The sequence below is a fragment of the Podarcis tiliguerta genome, assembly GCF_965153285.1.
Source record: "Podarcis tiliguerta genome assembly, chromosome: 16".
NCBI classification, from domain to species: Eukaryota; Metazoa; Chordata; class Lepidosauria; order Squamata; family Lacertidae; genus Podarcis; species Podarcis tiliguerta.
In genome coordinates, this window is record NC_139549.1 from 11,592,652 (window position 1) to 11,614,903 (window position 22,252).

A 22,252-nucleotide genomic window follows, 5' to 3' on the forward strand; every position below is an offset into this window, starting at 1 on the left:
AGGACAGACAAAAGGAACACAGTGCATAGTTGAACTATGAAACTGGCTTCCAGAAAATAGAGTGGTGGCCGTCAGATTAGAGGGCTTTAAAACAGGGGGAATGAATAAATTCATGGAGCATAGCACTTGCCGCAATAGCTATATCCTCCCTCCACTGTCAGAGGTAGCAATGTGCCTCTGAATATCCCTGAAATGCAAACAGGGAGAGTTTGTTATTGTGGTCAGGTCCTGCTTTAAACACATTTCAGCTGCTGATATGAATCCTAGAACAGAAAGGAGACCATCTCTGTATAGAAATGTCAGTCTTTTTATTAACTTCCCATCTTTTTTTTTTTTTAATTGTGTCATGTATCGTTTTTGGTTGTTGCTGCTGATTTTGAGAGAATGTACACAAAGTTGAGAAAGCCCCACTACCCCCCCAAAAAAGGAAATGAAATACACCATCTTACATAACATTTAAAAACAAGAAAACCAAAACACGAAGGTGGTTGACTGCTACGCAGAAAGTATGTGTGTGTTTGTGGTACGCTATATACATATCTATGGAGACGAATCTATTTGCTAGGCCCTGCCACACGCCAGTGTTGTTAGATTCCTTGCTCACAACTGAAAAGGAAGATTCTGAAGCATTGTGGGGCGAAAGTGTGCATATATGATATAGCAGAGGATGCAATAATATGTCCAAATGCAAGTACGAGTTTGGGTAGGGGCCCTTCCTCAACAGTATGGCGTTTTCCTGGCCTAGCAGAATGATTGGCCTCCAGATCTTTTTTGTTGTTGTTGTTCACTTGGTGGCCGTTGGGCCTACCAAGTTACGGAGCGTGTTGTCCTGGGTAAGGAGAGTTAATCTGAAAACAGAGGAGGACACATCCTAAAAAAGAAATGAGGACATAGAAGGTGAAAGACTGAGGCCTCAATATGAAGAGGTATTAACCGTGTGACGTCATGTGGCGTTCAGTCACCGGGGAAAGAGAAGAGGAAAGAGAGACTAACAGAAATATATCAGTGGTTAATAATAACTAATAACAACCTTCCTGTGGGTTGGGGATCACACTGTAAGGTTTAACCACTGTTGAGAAGGCTTGTTTCCAGGATGGCTTAATTCCCCTCAAGGGGATTAGTGAAGATGCAGAATGAACCAGAATATCAATGATAAAGGCAGGGAAGGAGAAGGGGATTCGGCATAAGGATGCAGGGGAATATGCCTGAGGCATTTTTCTTATCAAAACCCCTCATTGTTCCCCCCCCCCTCCCTCAAACCTTCACCCTTTGCCTAGAATTCAGCTTTGGGCAAAATCTGGGGACAACCTGGAGATGGGCGAAACCCCCTCCCTGAGGAAATTCGGGGGGGGTGCTTTGATTTTCTCACTTCTCCAGAAATTCCTCAGATGCTTCGCTCAAAGCAGGATCCCCTGACTGTGTCTAAAGCGAAATTCTGTGGCAAATGCATTGTGCCTTATTCCGTTGATAACCCCCTGTGGTGTGCTTTTGCAAGGATTGGGGCAAGAGAGAGCTTGCATGGGAGAGAGCGAAGGTTAGGCAGAGATGGAACACCAGCAAAATACTATCTTGCCTTCCGGAAAATTAGCATTTTCACCTATATGCAGCCAAACAGGGGCTGAAGTAAACAGACAAAGGTGGGGTGGGGTGATGTGCAATTGGGGAAGGGAGCTAAACCATCCTTCTGAATCTCAGAGACACTTGTATATATATATATATATATTTGATCCTTGGATTAAAAGGGGGTGGGAATAGGAAAAAAATACACCTGTGCTCGAAAAACACCGAGCGGAGGAGGGTTGTGTCACAGCCTTTTGGGCAGTAGAAGGTACCCCTATCTGGGGAGGTTGCACGTCTTTCTTGCCAATATTTTGGGGGATTTTGAGGAAAACTAGAAGTAGGAAGACACCTGTCTATCCAGGCCTCAAGGCATCGTATCGGGCCTAGTGACTGATGGGAATTGGAGCCCTGTAGTTCCGGGTGAAGTTTCACCCTAAACAGAAGGCCAGGTTCCCATTAGAAAACCAGAAAATAAGCCCGGTCTGTTGTCTATCTACAGCTTTCGCATTGAGGTCTTGAAGTTGACAGTGGCGAGACTGAGTCACTCAGGATAGTCGCCTGTGCCTCAGAAAAAAAGTATCCGCATGGTATTCAACTCAGAGTAAATCTGTTGAAATGAATGAACCTAACTTATCCAGGGTCATTAATTTCAGTGGGTCTACTCTGAGTAGCAAAGCATGGGTGTGATGGTGTTCCAAGATGCTAAACCAGCCTTTTTCTAGACTTAAAAAAAGAAGAAGAGGCACCTCATAATGGGGAGAGGGCATAGTTTGTTCCCTAGGATTACCCTGCCTCAGTTTGCCTCATGGTTTTATTGTGCACACAACGTCCTAGGAGTTATTAATAATGTTAAGTCACTTAGGTGGGTGCAAATTCCCTATGCTTTAGATATACGTATATGATGCGAAAGGCTCTCCATCAATATCTTAATAGGGACAGAGACTGGGCAGGAATATGCCCAAATCCCATCAGCCCCAGACTAGATGGGCTATAATGAAGTGTGTAAGAACCTGGCGGGATACAAAACCAAGAGGGTTGGATGCAGGGGAGACTATCCCAGGCCTCTCTCCTCAGGACGGAGGGCTGGGATCATCGCCACCTTTTCAGTATCCAATCACTTTTCCGAATCACTTTTGATGATGTTCATGAGGGCGTTTTTGAGGCTGTTCTTGCTTGGGGACTTGACGGCGGGCTTGAGGCCTCCGGCCTCGAGTTGGTCCCTCTTCGGTTCCATCTCGATGGTCAGGACGACCTTCTTCTCGCCCACCTTCTTCTGGGTACCTTCCCTGCCGGCTAACCGCTATTTCTTGGACCTCTTATCGCTTGCCGACTTGGTGAGGCGGCTGTGGTCCAGCATGGCATACAGGACGGGTTGCTACAAGAGCAGGCGGAAGAATTCAGCAGGAGAGGGGAAACAGGGAGGGAAAAGAGAGTCTTGTCACCACGCAGAAAGCTATAAAATGTGGGCCTGTTTGTCTAGGCCTGCATCCTTTTCCTCAGAGGCCAGGTGCCTTTGAGAAGCCAACCAGCTGGAGGATATCAGTGGCTACTAGCCAAGAGAACTATGCTCTGCATCCACTGTCAGAGGCAGTAATACTTCTGCATGTGGAAGCCACAGGGCAGGAGATACCTTATTTTTTGCTCTATTAGATGCACCAGACCATAAGACACACCTAGTTTTTGGAGGAGGAAAACAATAAAAAAAATATTCTGAATCTGTTCTGGCTTCTGCGAAAGCAACGCAAAGCCTCTTCAGGTCAGGGGGAACGCTCCCTCTGGCCTGAAGAGGCTTCGCACGGCTATCCCAGAAGCCAGAATAGCAAGAGGGATCCCTGCACAGCGAAAGCAATGATCCCTCTTGCTGTTCTGGCTTCTGGGATAGCTGCACAGCCTGCATTTGCTCCATAAGAAGCACACACATTTCCCCTTACTTTTTAGGAGGGAAAAAGTGTGTCTTATAGAGCGAAAAATACGGTAGTTCTTGTTTTTGAGTCCTGATTTTGAGTTTCCCTCAGGCATCTGGTTGGCCGCTGTGAGAACAGGATGCTGGACTTGATGGGCCACTGGCCTGGTCCATGAGTTTCTTACGCTCTGATCATTGGTGTTACATCGAAACATATATTTAAAGCACATGGTTTCCCACAAAAAAACCTGGGGACTGTAGCTGAAACTACAATTCCCAGCACCCTTAACAAACTAAGGTTCCCAGGATTGTTTTGGGGAAGCCATGCCCTTTTAATGTCTGGTGTGGTCGTGGCACAGGTTTCTTAAACCAGCATAATATATTATGCTTCCCATTCATCTCCCCCCCAGACACATTCCCCCCCCCCCACTCACCTGACGGCCTCTTTTTGAAGAATCCTTGCCCAGCCTCAACTTCCCTTTCTCCATAGCGCTGAAATGAAATGGAAACAGAAACAAGTCATGCCCTTTGTGCTTACTGGAATGCATGAATGGTCCCTCACATCGGATATGTTTCTGTGCAAGCAAGGAAAGGGCTACACATTGCCAACGGGGAAAAAGGAGAATACAGGTTTGCCTAAAATTTTCACATGCTTATTTATATGCATAGATGCAGCTTTAGAAATAATTACAGTGGTACCTCGGGTTACATACGCTTCAGGTTACATACGCTTCAGGTTACAGACTCCGCTAACCCAGAAATAGTGCTTCAGGTTAAGAACTTTGCTTCAGGATAAGAACAGAAATCAGGCTCCGGCGGCGTGGTGGCAGCAGGAGGCCCCATTAGCTAAAGTGGTGCTTCAGGTTAAGAACAGTTTCAGGTTAAGAACGGACCTCCGGAAGGAATTAAGTACTTAACCAGAGGTACCACTGTAATGTTATTTAATTAGAAATATATCTCCCAGGAGAGCTGCAAGCCTGTGTGACCAGGGCCACATTCACACCAATCATATAAAGCACTATGCCACCACTTCTAACATTCATGGCTTCCCCCAAAGAATTCTGGGAGCTGAAGTTCATTAAGGGAGTTGTTAGCAGACCCCTTATTCCCTCTGCAGATATAAAATTCCCATAGTTCCATGTTAAGAGGGAATGATTGTTAAACCATTCTGGGAATTGTATCTCTGCAAGGGGCCTAAGAGGTCTCCTAAAAGCTCTCAGGATTTTGGGAGGGAAGCCATGAGGGAAGTGGTATTATAGTGATTTAAATCTATGGTGCAAACTTGTGTCTTGCCTGCTTGCTCAGTCTGCTGCTCAAGGGTTGATGGGCAGCATCAGACTTTATGTTTAGACTGGACTTGTACCAAACTTCCTCTATGAATGAGGGCACACAGTTGCCCTCAATCTCAACTGCTGAGATCTTGCTCTCAGGGCAATTTTGGCTGTCCCCCATGCCCCTGAGGTCTGGCTGGCCTTTACCAAGGGCCAATAATAATAATAATAAAATTTATTATTTATACCCTGCCCATCCCAAGACTTTAGTGTGGCAGGCCTTGCCCTGTGGAACTCCTCACCAATAGAAATTTGTTCAGGAGTCATCCCTCCTCTCTCTCAGATATCTTCTGGAAACTGTACTATTTGGACAGGACTTTTGAACCTGAGATTCCCTGCCAACCAGATTTCCCTGTGATGTTTCACTTTTAAAATTGTTTTTACTGTAGCATTATGTGTTTCTAGGTTGCCTACTGCCTCACAATATTTTATAATGCGATATATAAGTATTTAAATAAATGGGCGTAGCAAATGTCATAGATCCCTGTGACTACAGCTCCTGACACTGTAGTGTAGGGAACGAAGCATTCTCCATGCCCTTAAAAATCTAACAAGTAAGGAGTGTGTGTATATAGCAGCCAGGGCGACACTCATGGTTTCTGCCCTTCTATGACATGTCCATCCTCCTGGGCGCTTTACCTGAGTCTCCGCTGCAGAGTGGCTTGTCTCCTCAGCCAGCAATACCGGATGAGATAGGCGATCACCAACACAACAAAGACCACGAGCAGAACACCTCCAATGACAGCTCCCAACACAACACCATACCTGGTAGGTACTACAAAGCAGAAGAAGGGAGAACTTTGCTGTTAAAGATTAAAAAGACCTTGAACAGGAGCTTCCAGCCCACAAGCACCACCTGCACCTGGGATGAGGAGCCTCCAAACACCGGGGCCAAACCTGGTCCTCCTGACCATTCTTGGGCTGAGTTTTTTGGTTCTCTAGGGGGTCACCTGAGTCATCAGTCAGCTGACCTCACAAGAGCCAATCACTGTCCTCCAGGCCCTATAAAGCCCTGGCCGCAGGGTCTTCTCTTCAGACAGAGCAATGTGTCTTTAGCGCAAGGTCTTTGCTTAAGTTTCTGCTGCTGCCTAAGCTGCTGAGGAGAAGGGCTTTTGCATCTGCTTTGCAGGTTCAATTCCTAGCATCCATGCGGTGTTCTTATAACTCTAGTTTTCTGACTTCATATACTGTGTTTTAATTCCTTAGCAAGCATTCAGACTCTTTTATACGCATTCATATCTCTCCTGGATGCCCCCTAACTCTATCCCAACCCTGGGCCAACTCCTAACTTAAAAGTGGGGAACTTATGTTGCAGTACTCCATCAGCCCCAGCCACCAAGGAATTATGGGAGTTGTAGTCCAGCTACAATTGGTGCCTCCTAGGTTGCATCCTGCTTACAACATCTTCCTCCTCACACTTCTCTCGGACTTAAAGATGACGGGGTCACCTTGGATCTACCATCTGAGAGAGAAAAGGCAAGCATGCTTGCCATTGCATTCTCTAGATTAGTCATTTTGGAACTAGAAACTTTTCTATCCAAGCTTTAATAAGAAGCTTTGTACTTCTTATCATAAGCAGCTGTGTTGTTTTCTTACCCTACAAGCATCTGTGTGTGAGCGCAGCAGGTAAAGTCTGCTCTCTTAACCAGATTCACAAGCTGTGCTCTGCATACCAATATGAGCAGACCTTTCACCTGGAAGGGAAAGCTTACCATTTTCAAAGACGTAGAGCAAGACCTGAGACGACTTCCCCACGATGTCAGGGGGGTTCTTGACATCACATGTATAGGTGCCGTTGTCTATGTAATCCAGGTTATGGATGACGATGGAGCCATCTTTCCAGCGAGGGTTGCCAATCCACTCAATGCGCTCCTTGAAGCGTCCAATGTCATCTATGTAAGCTTGGCCTTTGGCATAGTGGAATATCTAAGGTGGGATGAGATACGGTCAGGAGGTGTGGATGTGCCCTTGAGGAACGGATGCAGCTCAGTGACAGAATGGCTGCTTTGCATTCAGAAGGTCCCAGCTCTCCAGGTAAGGCTGGGAAGGACTCCTGAAGCCTGAAGCCCTGCCAGTTAGATCATAGCTATAGCATATATTTAAAACACTCTGATGCTGATTTAACATATATGGCTCCCCCCCCTCCAAAAGAATCCTGGGAACTGTCATTTTTTTAAGGGTGCTGGGAACTGTAGCTCTGTGAGGGGGGGCGTGTCTCCTGACAACTCTCAGCACCCATGGCAAACTACATGTCATAAATTGCATCAGGGTGCTTCATTGGAAGCAATTCATAACATTAATAAGAACAGTAAATTGTGCATAAGATGCAGTACTGGTAAACCTAACATACAAAAATGCAATATATTAATGAAAATTGCAGTGCGAAAATGTGCCGGGGAAATTGTGGACAAGCATGTATGTTAAGAGTGGGAAAATAAGAAACAGAAAAACTGAGAAAGAGAGCTTTGCTCATCTCTAAACATGATGACACAGGAGGGAGAGGAAGATGGGATTTCAGGGCCCCCGTCAGACCACAAATGTTTAGCTCCTCTCCTTTCATCTTCCTATTCCATCTGGCCATTACAATAATTCTGTATTTAGGATTTAGTGCCTGGGTTTGCTCTTTTCCCCTCCTCCTTCTCATTCCCTTTTTCTTCGTAGATCTATGGGCAGTGACAGTCTTACACCAATATTTTGGTTCTCCCTTCCCCACCTTTTATTTTTATTGGAAATGTTCAGCAATGCACAACATGGGAATATATGCATGTATATAATGCCGTAATAATCTAATTTGTTGAGTATATTGTATACATAATCAAAAGGCATAAGGGGAAAGAGCTTATCTCTTATAAGTCCCTAACAAAATGTACAGGACAACATTATCTTGTACTTTGTTGCAACAATAATGAATAAAAAGGCACTTCTCTCTCTCTCTCTCCCAATTGATTGTTGTGTTGTATTCCTTCTTGGATCCTTACCGGATTTGTCCATTTCCATTTTTAAGCTATCACTGATATTTGCAAGTTCCAGGGGGCTTCTCCCTCTTAAACTGAAGAGCAAAATGAATGAGCTAAAAATGCTTCAGATAAATGCTTGAAATGCTTACCGAAACAGAGTCTCTGCCATTTTCTGGCTGAAAATGCCAAGTGATGGAGATGTCATCGGAGATCCATTCCCTAGACCAAAAGGAGCAGGAAAGCGTAACTTTGGAGCCCACTGTGCCATGGACTTCTCGGTCTGTGTAAACGTGGATGGCCAAAGTTGGGGTTAGCACTGCAAAGGAGAGAAGATAAGAGACATGTATTCTGCTCTTTCCCAGTCATTCGTCTTCCCTGCCCACCCCTTTTTCCTTTTGTGCCATGTCTTTTAGATTGTAAACACAATGGCAGGGACTGCTTTACCACTGGCATTTGTAAGCTGCTTTGGGAGCCTCTCCTCTTCATTTCAGCTAAGTGTTTTAGTTGTTTTAAATTATTTTTAATTGTGTTTTCATTTTGTAACCCACCCTGGGACCTTAAGGTGAAGGGCAGGTAAATAATAATAATAATAATAATAATAATAATAATAATAATAATAATAATATATTAATGGCTACATACACACTAGGTATGGGGAACATTTGGCCATCCAGGTGTTGCTGAAGTACAACTCCTTACAGTCCTAGCAAGCATGGCCAATGGCCAGGGATGATGGTAGCTGAGAGTATAGACTATTATCTTCCTTTCATGTAATAGATTTTTAGGTGGAAAGGGCAGGAGACATAGCTGTTTAAGACACACTGAGATCCTTTGTTTTGCCCTTAAGAGCAATATAAAAAGGCTTTAAATAAATATAAATTAAATTAAACAACTAGGGAACTTCACTGCCAGCTAAGTAACAAATTAAAGAGTAAGGTAATTTATATTTCCGAAAACATTCTTGAATATCTTTGACTGTGGTCCTCTACTCATTCACTGAGCAAAAACAAAAACAAAACCCTGTTGTACTTGTACAACCATATAAAGCAGAGAGAACAATTATAAGAACAGATTAAAAGTAAAATTAAAAAAAACAAAACTATAAAATACGCACATAGAGTGAGTGTAGCTGCATATGGGTTAAAGTCCAAGTAAAGACTATCAGTGTTATCAGATTATTAGAGCTGCCATACAACCGGATTTTCCTGGACATTACTGGGATTTCAAAGTCGGAAGTGACGCCAGGGGAGAATTTCCGGAAGGCAGCGGCTTGTCCTGAATCTTACTTTTTACTTTTTGAAATATGGCAGCTCTGTGATTATCAAGTATTGCTCCAGATTTGCCAGGCTTGTGACATGGGTTGTCTTTAAAACAATGGTTTCGCTATACAGTATGCCATAAAAGAATGCCAAAGCATATAAAAAGTGTCTGGAGGTTCTAGTCCTGGTTGAAATCTCAAGTTACGCATAATTTTCTCCATTACGGCTATATTTCAGAGTGAGTGATTCCTTGACAAACTGCAGTCATGTGGTTTAAATGTGTGGTGCAGATGTGAGCACAGAGAGCACCTGGTTTCATCAAAACTTTTCCTAGCAACTGATATTTTCCCTTCCTGTAAGAAAAGTCATTTTCTACCCAAGACCAGTCAAATTATTTTTGTACCAGAGCCAGTAAGGGACTTGTCCCCCACCCTGGCAGTAAAAAAACAACAACCGCACACCAATAATAATGAATAAAATGCCCACTAATATTTTGCCATCTTTTCTTGCCATTCGAAATCAGCCGTCACCAGTGAGTTCACTCTCCCTAATGGTAGGACCGGCCCTCTTAAATCACTGCAGAAACAAGGAGACCTGGAGAGATGCCCAGGCATGTCATATGCTTCCTTTGGCCTGGAGTGTGAGAGGCAGACCTACGTGGGGTAGTGGAGGTGTACACAGATCCCTTGTTTGGAAGGAAGAATATGCAAGGCTCTGACTCATGAGACTGGCCCAGTGTGACCGCTCTCTGTAAGACTTTGTTCCTGTCTCCACACCCCCTCGCCCATCCATCTGTAGTGTAGGAGGTTCCTTCTGCAGAACCTTGCTGGGGTCCACCGTCGCCACCCAAAGGGGCTGTGGAACATTGCTGATCTACCCAGAAGCCTCCAGGGCGACATTTGGAATCAAAGAGGGCATTGTACGCCACACAATCCCGTCTTTTTGTCGTTCCACCCCCGGGTACAAATTCCAACATGTCGGGCAATTTCCCTGAGCCAGGAGATTTTGTCCCCGTTCTTCTCTCCCGCATGGCTAATAAAACAGGCCTGCATATTGTGCGAACGCATCCGATCTGGGCCAAGGCAATTTGCTGCCTGAGGCAAAGGGGCGAGATGGCTGCTCTCTCTCTCTTTCCATATACTGATCCTGGCTGGAAGGGGAGTTCAATCTTAGGGCACTTTCTGACTGTCGCTATTTTAGAAGCGGGATTTCAATCACAGACCAGCAAGTTCAAGTCACACAGTTATCGTTGATTGGCAGGCCTTGCGCCGCTGACCTGCTTCCCTCAAAAATTGGACTTTCTGCCATAAGGAAAGTGAGCAGGGAAAGGTGGGACAACACTGGTTTTTGGCACAACACCCCCCACAAACAACTCAGGACAGATGCTCGATGGACAGGTCGTCCAAAGAGCCTATGTTTTGATAGAGGTGGCGGCACAATGTTTTCCACCAAACTTGCCACCCCGTCAGGGCAGTTGGGGAAATTCAGGAATTCTTACTTACTTCCTGAAGTGGCCATCTGGCTGCTCCACCTGGTCGTGGAGCCATCCTTGAGTATTATGGCCTGACAGGCTTCCCGGTGGGTTTTGTGTTCTGTTTTGTTTTTGCAGTCCCAGGCAGACGGGGTAGAAATAATTATCAAGAGAGCCTAGCTGACTACTGTACACAGCTTGTGTGTTTGCTGCATTTTCCTTGGAGGCCTGTAATTTGGGGTTAACTTTACACTGTGTAGAGAAATACAGTGGTACCTTGGTGGTTGAACGCCTTAGTTGTCGAACAAATTGGCTCCTGAACATTGTAAACCCAGAAGTGAGTGTTCTGGTTTGCAAATGTTTTTTGGAAGCCAAATATCAGATGCGGCTTCCGATTGGCTGCAGGAAACCACACCTTGATTTTCGAACCATTTCAGGATTCGAATGGACTCCCGGAATGGATTAAATTCGAGAACCAAGGTAAGACTGTACTTTCCTTTGTATTGAGCTTACTGCTGCTCAGGATTTTACTGAAAGCAAAACTTTCCTGCAACTTGTATGCAAGGAAAACGTGGTTGCTTATTTCCTAAAACTGAGCTGGAAACGGCTGACTCCAAAATTTCATTGGGTACGGTCCATAAAACTCTGTCTCTTTACAAATACTGCATTAAACTGGCATGGGTTGGGGAACCCATAAATTTGGCAAAGCTTAATGACTCAGCAACTATAATTTTGGTGGAAACTTGTTTGGATTGTTGTGGTACCTTTCCAAATGGCCTTGCTTTAAAATGCACAATAAATTCTCACTGTAAAAAAACAACAAGAAGTAAAGTGAATTAAAACCCCTAATTCTACATTTTGAAATTATTTGCACAACATATCTCGACTGGCACATCCCAGATGGTATCATTAAGAAGCCCGTAATTGCTATGCTTAGAATACTGAATCTAGAAAGATAAGGGTATTTCTACAAAATAGTCCTGGGCTGCATACGCAACATACATTGAAAGCATACCCACCTCACTCCCAAATAAGCTTTATTTTCCAATTTATTTTTTACGGCTTCTTAACAGAATGGGATTGCAAAAGCAGAAGCTAGCCATATCTAGTGTTTCCATATGTAGTAAGTAAGTAAGTAAGTAAATACAGAAGTTGTACGCGGCATATCCACTAAAGAAGAAAGAAGCAAAAAACGCAAAAGGGCTAGAGTAGAAATTGAAACTTGCATGGTATTAGTAGGTAAACTGAGGACCAGGTTCCCAGTATTTCCACAGAAATGCATAATGCACAGTTCCACAGTTGCATTATGCATTTCTTGTTGCTCTGTCCCAGCTCCTGCCAACCTAGCAGTTCGAAAGCACGCCAGTGCAAGTAGATAAATAGGTATCGCTGTGGCGGGAAGGTAAACGGCGTTTCCGTGCACTCTGGCTTCCGTCACAGTGTCCCGTTGCGCTAGAAGCGGCTTAGTCATGCTGGCTACGTGACCCAGAAAGCTGTCTGTGGACAAACGCCAGCTCCCTTGGCCTGAAAGCGAGATGAGCGCCACAACCCCATAGTCGCCTTTGACGGGACTTAAACGTCCAGGGATCCTTTACCTTTACCTTTTACCTTCTTGCACAGTTGCTGCTTCCACAGTTGGAGGCAGCAATGCTTCTGAATTGCTCCTGAAACTACAGGAGGGGAGAGTTGCTCTTGCACTCGGGTCCTGCTTGCGACTTTCCCACAGGCATCTGGTTGGCCACTGTGAAATCAGGATGCTGGACTTGTTGGGCCATTGGTCTGATCCACCAGGCTCTGCTTATGTTCATAACATTTTGGGATATTCAGTTTGTAGGATTCATTCATCAAATAGGTAATGAATCACCAGCAGAGAGCCACCAAGTCTTATGGGTCAGCCTCGTTTCTCTCTGCCTTTAGACAGTGCTTTAACTTTTCTGATAGCGCTATGAATAAAAGCGCCCCTCACCCAAAGCATCTTGGGTACTGTAGTTTACCCCTCACAGAACTACAATTCCCAGCTTCCTTAACAAACTGCAATTCCCAGGATTCTTTGTTGGGAGAAATGTGCTGCAAATGTCCTTTAAATGCACAGTTTGTACAATGACACACATACGCACTATGTTCTCATGTTCTTATTGCCTTGGGAAACTTATGCAGAAGGTGCAGAACAGGAATATTTTAAATAAATACACTCCCTCCCTCAGGTATTAACATTCTTAGGGGTATTTCTCCTTGGTAAGGAAAGATGAACTTTACAAAATTGTGTAGTGCACCTTAACTACTACGGTATATTTTAAAAGTTGCTAGTGGAGACATTTGCAGATTTCTCACCCTGTACAGGGGATATGGAGTAAACAGTAGTCCCAAACTGTTATATTGCATATACTAGATGGAAACTAGTGTACCTGTGGCCCAAGACATACTTTCTTACAGGGGGGTGGTATGTCAATTTGAAGAACATGTCTTTCTGACAAAGAGTCCTGGAAACTGTGGTTTGCTAAGGATGCTGGGAACTGTAGCTCTGTAAAAGCTAAATTTCAGTTCCCAGGATTCTTTGGGGGAAGTCAGGTGCTTTATATGGGCAGGGTGTATACAGCCATGTGCAATCTGAAAAAGGAGGCATTTTATGTATCTCTGTAGAATGGGTAACAGCACCATCCTATATATGTCTACCTACCTGAAATTTTTATTGAAATTTTTACAGTGAGTGAAAGTGAATAAGGAAAAGAAAAAGAAAAGAGAAAAAAAATGAAAATGGAGGAAAATGCATAAAAAACAAAGCCGAGGAAAACAACAATAACGAAATAGCAATAAAATGTAATTAAGTTTACAGAACTATGCAGTATATATGTAAGCAGATAGACTTATTATTTCCCAGTTGTTGTTGTTAGTCTTTATATCCCGCCTTTCTTCCAAGCTGGGAGTCAAGGGAAAGTCTGCCATTATGCAACCTGATCTTTACATCCAACAACACAATCAGAACTCAGGACATGGAATTTTGGAGACCAGCCTGAGACCCTCAATGCAGGGACTGCTTATAGCTGCAGCCTCCAAGATGGTCCCTCCAGAGTCCTTCCCTGCCTCTTCCCACCTCGAAATTAGACTGGAAAAAAGTGTTCTATTGTAACCAATAGCTATTGTAGATTGGATGCCCTCAATGGTAGCTATTGAACCTTTGGGTAGCTATTAATGGTAGCTATTGAAACCTTTGGGTAGCTATTAATGGTAGCTATTGAAACCTTTGGGTTGCTTTCAGGGCAGAAAGCAGGGAGCCCAACAGTAGGTGGCGCCAGAGCCAACAGCAGGCAGAGATTGCTAATTCTAGGCAGTCTACACATTGCCACTTAACTCCATTTCCAGCGCACTCACACTCCTAGCCTTCCGAAGCTGCTGACATGTGACGTTTGCCACAAATCTGTATCGAGCCTGTTGTTTCCCGAGAAGTACTGTCGCTTGATGCGTTTTCCCTCTCAAACCTTTTCCCCTGCCAAGCAGCTGTCCGAGTCCTTGCACTGCAGCTGCCAGTCAGAGTAGACAATATGGGGATAGATGGAGAAAGAATCCAACTCGGGAAAAGGCAAGCTTCACATTATGTCCCCTTGATCTCTCACATCCCCATTCTGAAGGAACAGCCATGTAGCTGGGTGGCAAGGCTACCGCTTGGCATGAAGGAGGTCCCAATCCTCAGCATCTCCACGTTGGGCTGGGAAAGACTCCCTGCACAAAAGCTGTTGCCAGTCAGTGCAGACAGTACAGTGGAACCTCAGGTTAAGTACTTAATTCGTTCCGGAGGTCCGTTCTTAACCTGAAACTGCTCTTAACCTGAAGCGCCACTTTAGCTAATGGGGCCTCCTGCTGCCGCCAAGCCGCCGGAGCACGATTTCTGTTCTCATCCTGAAGCAAAGTTCTTAACCTGAAGCACTATTTCTGGGTTAGCGGAGTCTGTAACCTGAAGCGTATGTAACCTGAGGTACCACTGTAATGAGCAAAATGGACCGGGACAAACCAGCTTCCTTTATTTCTGTTAATGTCTGTGTATTTAAAGCACACACATACACAAATATGCAAGAATTCTGGAAACTAGTTTGTTACGGGTGCTGGGAATTTAAACTCTGTGAGCGGTAAACTACAATTCTCAGGATTATGACTCCTCTCTCACATTTTCTGTTTCTTGATTCCACTGCTGTGTTTAGACTGCATTGTGCCATATGTTTTTCTAATTTCCTTATTTTTAAATTTTCATAACTGTAAACCTCATTGGGGGGTTGAGGTGGCAGCAGAGGCACATCCAAATGAACCAAAGGGCAGGATATTGCATTTTATTGAATAAAAAGTCCTAGGGGCCTTCTGCGCACCCTCGTCACCCTGCAAAGTCTTGCTCAGGCAGCAAAAAAAAGGGGGGGGCAATCTTAGAGCTCCATCCAACTGGAGATTGGAAAAAAACGAGAAAGCATGGGAGGCCACGATCACGTATAAATTGAACCTGTCAGTAAGGTTGCCAGGTTAGGAGCACCTGGTGGTTTCAGGGTCCAGTCCTGAGACCTAGGGATGGCTTCTGGTGATGTCAGAGGGGCAGGCCCTGGAGACGGAGGTTAATTGAGAAAGGGGAGCAAAGGAGGACAGACCCCCCCACAACAGAGTCTCTGCTATAATTTGCAACCAGCTCCTTCTGGGCTGAAGCTTGCAAGCTGCATGCGCAGCGCAAACATGTTTTTTTTATTAAAGGCACACCACTCTCACATACCTGGAGATTCACTCTCCACCTGCCACATGGAGGAGGCCACGCAACCCTGGAGACTTCAGGTCAGACATGGAAGTCTGGCCATCCTCCTTGTCAGGAGGTCGGGGACAGATAAAGGACATGTATTTCCTAATGGCTCGCTTTCCTTGCACTCACTCTCTCACGCAGACACTATCGATTTTCCAAAAGAGAATGGAAAGAGGTCCCAGAGCAATATAAAATGCATCGCTTTGTTCTTCTAACACACTTCTCAGCTGAGATGGAAGCAATTTAAGTTACGACTGCAATAGGTCTTTGTGGCTGTTTTAAAAAAAGGAAAACGATTGGTATTTGGGCAATTTTTGTCCCTGTGCCAAATCACAGAATTGTAGAATTGTAAAGCTGGAAGGGACTATGAGGGTCATTCAGGCCAACCCTCTGCGACGCAGGAATATGCCACCTCGTCTATCCACCCTGAAAACAAATCAGGGTGTTATATAAGTGATGCTTGGACCCCAGTTCGGAGCTTGAAGTATGGGTACCCCCAACAAAATTCAAAAATTTGGCTGTATAATTTGGAACTAATGTGATTTGGAACTAATGTGATTTGATTGGCCTGTTAAAAAAAATTATATTTAAAAACAAAGAAAACAAATCAGGGTGTTTGTTCAATGAACAGGTAATCTGAAAGCACCCTGGGATTTTAGGCCTCAAAGTATAAATAGTTACAAAACATATAACCCTAACCCTGCAGAAAGCCATCTAATTAGACTTTAATTTAATTTTGACCTGTTTTAGGTGGTAATTTAATTATTGTTTGATTTTATACTAATGTTATATATCTGATGTTAGCCACCCTGAGCTCGACTTTGGCCGTTGAGGGCAGGATATAAATAAAAACTCAAAATCACAGGGCTGGGTAGGATCCAGAAAGCCACCATTGTCAACTCCTTTCCTAGATAACGAGATCATTTCTGGATCACTCCAGCACCCCATCTTTGCTGCCCAGATCAAACCACATTATAGACTACCACTATGAGGCACAAGTAACAATAAATATGGGGCACCCAGACCAGGATTCCACCCCCTTCCCCCCCCCAAAAAAGAAAAGATGAACAGTAGATTCAGGATAGCTATAATACACAATTTGCTTGTGGAACTCTGCAACATGATTATGATTATTGGTTGGTATCCAGCTAAGTTCCTACTCAGATTAGACCTATTAAAACCAATTAGGTTAGTCATGGTCATTGATTTCAATAGGTCTACTCTGAGTTATCATTGGGCTGTACCTAAGTCCTGCTCAGAGCAACCCCACTGAAATGAATGAGTTTTAGTTAGTCAGTCAGTTCACTTCAATGAGTCTACTGTGAGGACTAGCATTAGATGAAACCTATTATTTTTGCTGTTACACACATTACTGTTTTGGTTACCAATTACATCAAGATAAAAATATAAGCTCAAAATCATTTAAATATTTTTCCCCCAAGTGCCACAAACATTTTCAACAACAGAAAAAAATAAATGAAAAAGATTAGAGAAAATCACAGAGAATACACAGATCTACTTAGCGTGATAGCTAAATAGGTACAGAATCAGAATTAGTAGGAACAATTACAGCTAATGGTGAAACCTCCAGGTTCAGGGATAGTCTACCTCTGAATAGCATGTGTGAGGGGGGGAAGAAGGGAAAGCCATTGCCTGAATGCCCTTCCATGGTCACATCTGGCTGGCTGCTCCTGGGAGGAGGGTGATGAGCCCTCCATCCAGATGTTGTCATCAGCAGCTTTCATCAGCCCCAGCAAGCATGGCTGATGGTCAGGAATGATGGGTGTTGTACTCCAACAACATCTGCAGAGCCCCGGGCTCCCCATTTCTGAGCTGCGTGAACCGACAAGGCAGCCCCTATGTTCGCAAGGAGCGACTATTCTGCAAAACAGCCACAGTGGAATTTGAACGCAAGTCCAGCGGCCCACACTAAATTAAATCACAATCAGGGGGGGCAGGCCCCTTACAATAGCAAAATGGAGCCTCCTCACTCACAAGCAGTCTACCTTTGAGTTCTCCTGATGACCACCAACTTCTCCCTCCTTTTCCCATGGGTATTAAGAGGAGTCGCGAAGGGGACTGTCCAGTATCTCTGAATATGTAAAAGACTTGTTGTCTGTTGCTCAGTCCCCGGGAGCGTCCTGATGCCTGCAGCCCTGGAGAGACTCTGCCAGTCAGTGTAGACTGCACTGAGTCAGATGGAACAGTGTTTTGGCTCGCTATAAGGCAGCCACCTTCCTATGTTCCTACGCTCCTTCACCGGAGGTACAGAAGCAGTGGTCCAGCGGCCACCTGCCAGAGACACTTCACCACACACCGATCTGCTGGGGTCAGACTAGATGACCACCAGGACCCCTTCCCATCGAAACACCGACTTACCCATTGTCGAAACCAGCACCGTGAGCAGAAGAAGGGCTCTCTCCCTCCCTGAGCTGCCTGGGGTCCCCATGGCTTCCCCCCACCTCTTCTTTCTTTCTTTTTTTGGTTACTGTACAATCCCTACAGCCACATGGAGGGGAAGAGTTGGCGATGGCGGAGACGGCGGTTCCTTGGCGATGGGTGCCTCGGAGGGTGGCACCCTTGGTTTAAGAACCTGGCCGGCCTGGGAAGGATGCCGTCTCGGCAGAAACGCCGAGCCAATGGGAGCCTGGCATTCGGTTTCGTGGGGTGGGGTGGGGTGCTTTGGAGCCAAGAAGGGGGAAGAACAAGCCAGAGCGGAACAAAAGTGAAAAGGGGGCATTTATGCCCGCTGGCTCGTTAAATGTTGCTCCACACGCTCCGGCGACATAGCTGGGCAAAAGAGCGGCCATTGTCAAGCCGCATTCTCGGCTGAGGTGTAGGCGATGTCACGGCCTCCAGAAGGAATGCCAGAGGAGATGAAGCCTCAGGGCAAGAGCGGTGGAACAGCCTGGCCCAAGGCCTGCATCCCTCTCTTCAGCCTCCCAATGGGTCGTTCTTATTATTCTCCTTAATATGGATTAAATTTATTGGTCATCTTTTTAACTGAAGCGGTTTACAGTGGTACCTCGGGTTAAGAATTTACTGTGCAGTGGTACCTCGGGTTACATACGCTTTGGATTACATACGCTTCAGGTTACAGACTCGGCTAACCCAGAAATATTACCTCAGGTTAAGAACTTTGCTTCAGGATGAGAACAGAAATCGTGCTCCGGCGGAGCGGCGGCAGCAGGAGGCCCCATTAGCCAAAGTGTGCTTCAGGTTAATAACAGTTTCAGGTTAAGAACACACCTCCAGAACGAATTAAGTTCTTAACCCGAGGTGCCACTGTAATTCGTCCTGAAGGTCCGTTCTTAACCTGAAACTGTTCTTAACCTGAGGTACCACTTTAGCTAATGGGGCCTCCTGCTGTCGCCGCGCCACTGCTGAGCAATTTCTGTTCTCATCCTGAAGCAAAGTTCTTAACCCAAGGTACTATTTCTGGGTTAGCGGAGTTTGTAACCTGAAGCGTCTGTAACCTGAAGCATCTGTAACCCGAGGTACCACTGTACAGTGTGTAAAACAAATGAACAAGACAAACGAAAAAGACAAAGACAACCCTATTTTTAAACGGCAAGTTTAAAACATCCCCACCCACTCAAAGAGGCCACAGACGATTACAAACCGAAGGCCTGGCACAAAACAACATCCCCTCCAGCATTTCTCCAATTAAAATAGCGATTCCAATCAAATCAGAAACTAGGACAGCTTCTGTAAATATGGGCCAGTCCTGGGAAAATAGGGACATTTGGAGGGTCTGAAATAAATGTTTTTGCTGCACATTTAAAGGTGTCTAATGACGGCACCAGGCAAACACCCTGGAGAGACCATTGCATAGGCAGGGAGCCACCACGGAAAAGGCCCGTTCTCATGTTGTCACCTCCAAACCTCTCACGGAGGAGGCACACAAAGAAGGGCCTCAGATGATGAGGTCCGGGTCAGTTCATATGGGATGGGGCGGTCCCTGAGGTATTGGGAGACCTGAGCCAAATAGGTCAAAACCAGCCCTTTGAACTGGGCCTGGAAATTGGCAGCCAGTGCAGCCAGGCCATGAATGGTGTTGATTCTACAACCCAGTTTGCTGAGGAGAGCAGCAGTGAGGGCTTGGATTATTCACGCTGAGGGCCACATTCCCTTGTGCGGGGCCACATGTCATTGGTGGGTGGAGCCAGAGGCAGAACTGGGTGGAGCAGCAAATGCAAAATTTACATTAAATATACTGTAATAACAATAATTTATGCAGTCTAGCTTCCAACATAATAATACCACAGCAAAAAGTCAAACACTAAAAACTTCATGATACAGGGCTGCCTTCGGACGTCTTCGGAAAGTTGTGCAGTTCTTCATCTGATTGATATCTGATTGACATTGATCCGTTTGACATTTGTTCAGCCGTTACTTCAAAATCAATCCCATCAAATTAGGCTAGTTTTGGCACATGCTCACCCACCCACCTGCTTTCCCAGGGCCCTTTTAAGACACGTTTAAAATACACCCCACAAAAATCCTGAGAGCTGGAGTACACCCTCAAAGAGAGCTACAATTCCCAGCACCCATAACAAACTACAGTTCCCAGGATGGAAGCTTTTAGACTTTTATTGTGGGGAAGATAGATGGGTCGGGGCTCACCAAGACAGGCTCAACCCTGAAGCGCATGATCACTCCCTCCTTCCAGATCCCTCAAAGCCTGGATCCAGAGCCGTGCTTTCCGTGTGATCTGGATCCCTTGCCTGTGCTTGTAGGCACAACATTCCACAAAGCTGGGGCGACTGAGTTTGGGCTGACAAAGGAAACTTTGATTTTTCCCCCCTAGCTGGGCTAAGCAGTCCAAAGTGGGCGGTTCGGAGGCTTGGTGCGGCAACGAGGACTGCTGAGTCCAAGGCAGGACACCAGAAAGGCAAGGGAATGAGACAGGCTAGGAATGTTGGAAGCTGTCAAACCAATGCTCCATTTAGCTCAGTATTTTCTATACACTGACAGGCTGTGGTTTTCCAGGATTTCCATTAGAGATCTCTCCCAACCCTACCTAGAGTTGCTGGGGATTGAACCTGGGACCTTCTGCATGCTCCACTGAGCCTTGGTTACAAGAACAATGGTATCCCGGCCTGCAGGGGGTGTTTACGGCAAACCACAGTTCCCAGGATTCTTGCTTAGAGCATTTAGCCTCAGAATGTCCATGATCTTGGAGGGCAGGTGGGGGCTTGTCACCTCTCCCTTCTCCCCCTTGATGGAGAAAACTGGGATGAAAGTTGTAAAAATTGACTAAAGATGCAGCACTCCCTATTTGGTGAAACAGTGGAATTATTCAACCTGGGGTGCCAGCATAGCAATACAGTGGTATCTCGGGTTACAGACGCTTCAGGTTACAGACTCCGCTAACCCAGAAATAGTACCTCAGGTTAAGAACTTTGCTTCAGGATGAGAACAGAAATCGTGCTCCGGTGGCAGAGCGGCAGAAGGCCCCATTAGCTAAAGGGGTGCTTCAGGTTAAGAATAGTTTCAGGTTAAGAACGGACCTCCAGAACGAATTAAGTTCTTAACCTGAGGTACCACTGTAGTGGTGAAAGTGTTGGATTGGGATCTGGGAGACCAGGGTTCAAATCTCATTTGGCCATGAAACTCACTGGGTGACTTTGGGCCAGTCTTTATCTTTCAACCCAACCTACCTCACAGGGTTGTTGTGTGAATAGATAAAACTGGAGGACCATGTACTCCGCCCTGGGCTCCTTGGAAGAACGGTGGGATATAAATGTAATACCTAATACGTGAACTGAAGCTTCTCACGTCATAATCTGAGGCACACAGTAAGAGATGCCGGAACAGAACACACTCTGTACTTTCTCAGAGGTACTCAGAGTAGTGTAGTTAGCATAATTCTACTCAACCACAAAGCTCACTTACTGACCTTGACTTGATCACTCCTCTCATTCTCAGTCTAACCTACCTCACAGGGTTGTTATGAAGATCTAGTGGCAGTGAATGATTTACTCTGCCTCAGGCCCCTTGAGGAAGAAGCAAGGATATATCATTTCATCATTTTACTTCGACGATCTGCCTTTCAGCATTTGGATCCCTGTTGCCCTTGTATTTTGGAAGTTGCTTTGAGAAACTCCTTCATAGATGCGGAAAAACAGCACAATAAACGTTTGAAATAATAAATAAAATACGGTAAAATAAATGGAAATAACCCAGCAGACGTTGAATGCCAGCAGGGTGGCAGTATGAGGTGCCTGAATTTGAAAGAGTTCAACACATGCTCAGAAAAACAAAGTGCAGTCTCTAAACTTGTAGGTGCCAACCCCTGAACATATTTGGCTTAAAATTCAAGTGTTGCTGGCCTGCTCACTCACAAACGGCTGCATACGATGTGATTTTTCTCTCTGGGAAGATACAGTGGAAGATCAGCTGTACCTAACTAAATTCTACTTGATATGAGAACCGGTGTGTTGTAGTGGTTAGAGTGCTGGACAAGGATTTGTTGGGGGTACGGATGGACCAGGGCTCTAATCCTCACTCGGCCATGAATGAAGATCATTAGGGTTAGGGTAACCATGGACAGCACTTTTGAGCTCCTTGGAGGAAATATGGGATAGAAATCTAATAAATAAATATCCAGAGACCTGCTGAAATGAATGAACCTGAGTTAAGCCATGCCCATTCATTTCAATGGGTCTACCCTGAACAACTCTAATTTACTGGTGTGGATCTGATAAATTGTTTATGTGTACATAGTTTTAATTCTATCAACGTTTAAATTTTTTTTAACGATTGTCTTTTTCTAGCAGTTCTTATTTTTATCTGTAAGCCGCCTTGAGAAAAAAGGCGGGGTGTAATATAAATGTGCACATATTATAAATATATAAAATTCCCAGTCCTCATTTGAAGTAAGGAGCCCCATGCAAATCAATAGTCCTTGCTCCCGAATAAATAAACAAAAAGAGCACAGGTTCTCAGCCTGCGGGAACCGGGAGGGGACGGGAAACCCTTAAGGTCTTAAGCAGACGCG

General features: G+C 45.1%; 1 protein-coding gene across 1 annotated transcript; it reads right to left on the minus strand.

Annotated features, from left to right (window-relative positions):
• Window positions 1-293: 293 nt before the first annotated feature.
• Window positions 294-17,965, minus strand: MPZ (myelin protein zero). The gene is made up of 6 exons (XM_083418670.1): window positions 17,629-17,965; window positions 7,901-8,067; window positions 6,507-6,720; window positions 5,434-5,569; window positions 3,898-3,955; window positions 294-2,935 (listed from the first exon to the last, which is right to left on the minus strand). The coding sequence occupies exons 1-6, from the start codon at window positions 17,696-17,698 to the stop codon at window positions 2,861-2,863; spliced, it is 720 nt and encodes a 239-aa protein (XP_083274796.1). The 5' UTR covers window positions 17,699-17,965; the 3' UTR covers window positions 294-2,860.
• Window positions 17,966-22,252: the final 4,287 nt, after the last annotated feature.

Bases quoted from the DNA above. Each gene is read 5' to 3' on its own strand.
- MPZ (XM_083418670.1), bottom strand. From the start codon at position 17,698: ATGGGGACCCCAGGCAGCTCAGGGAGGGAGAGAGCCCTTCTTCTGCTC. The intron at 6,721-7,900 runs GTAAGCATTTCA...ATCCCACCTTAG, and splicing joins ATGGCAGAGACTCTGTTTCG to ATATTCCACTATGCCAAAGG. The intron at 2,936-3,897 runs GTGAGTGGGGGG...CTGCTCTTGTAG, and splicing joins CTTCAAAAAGAGGCCGTCAG to CAACCCGTCCTGTATGCCAT.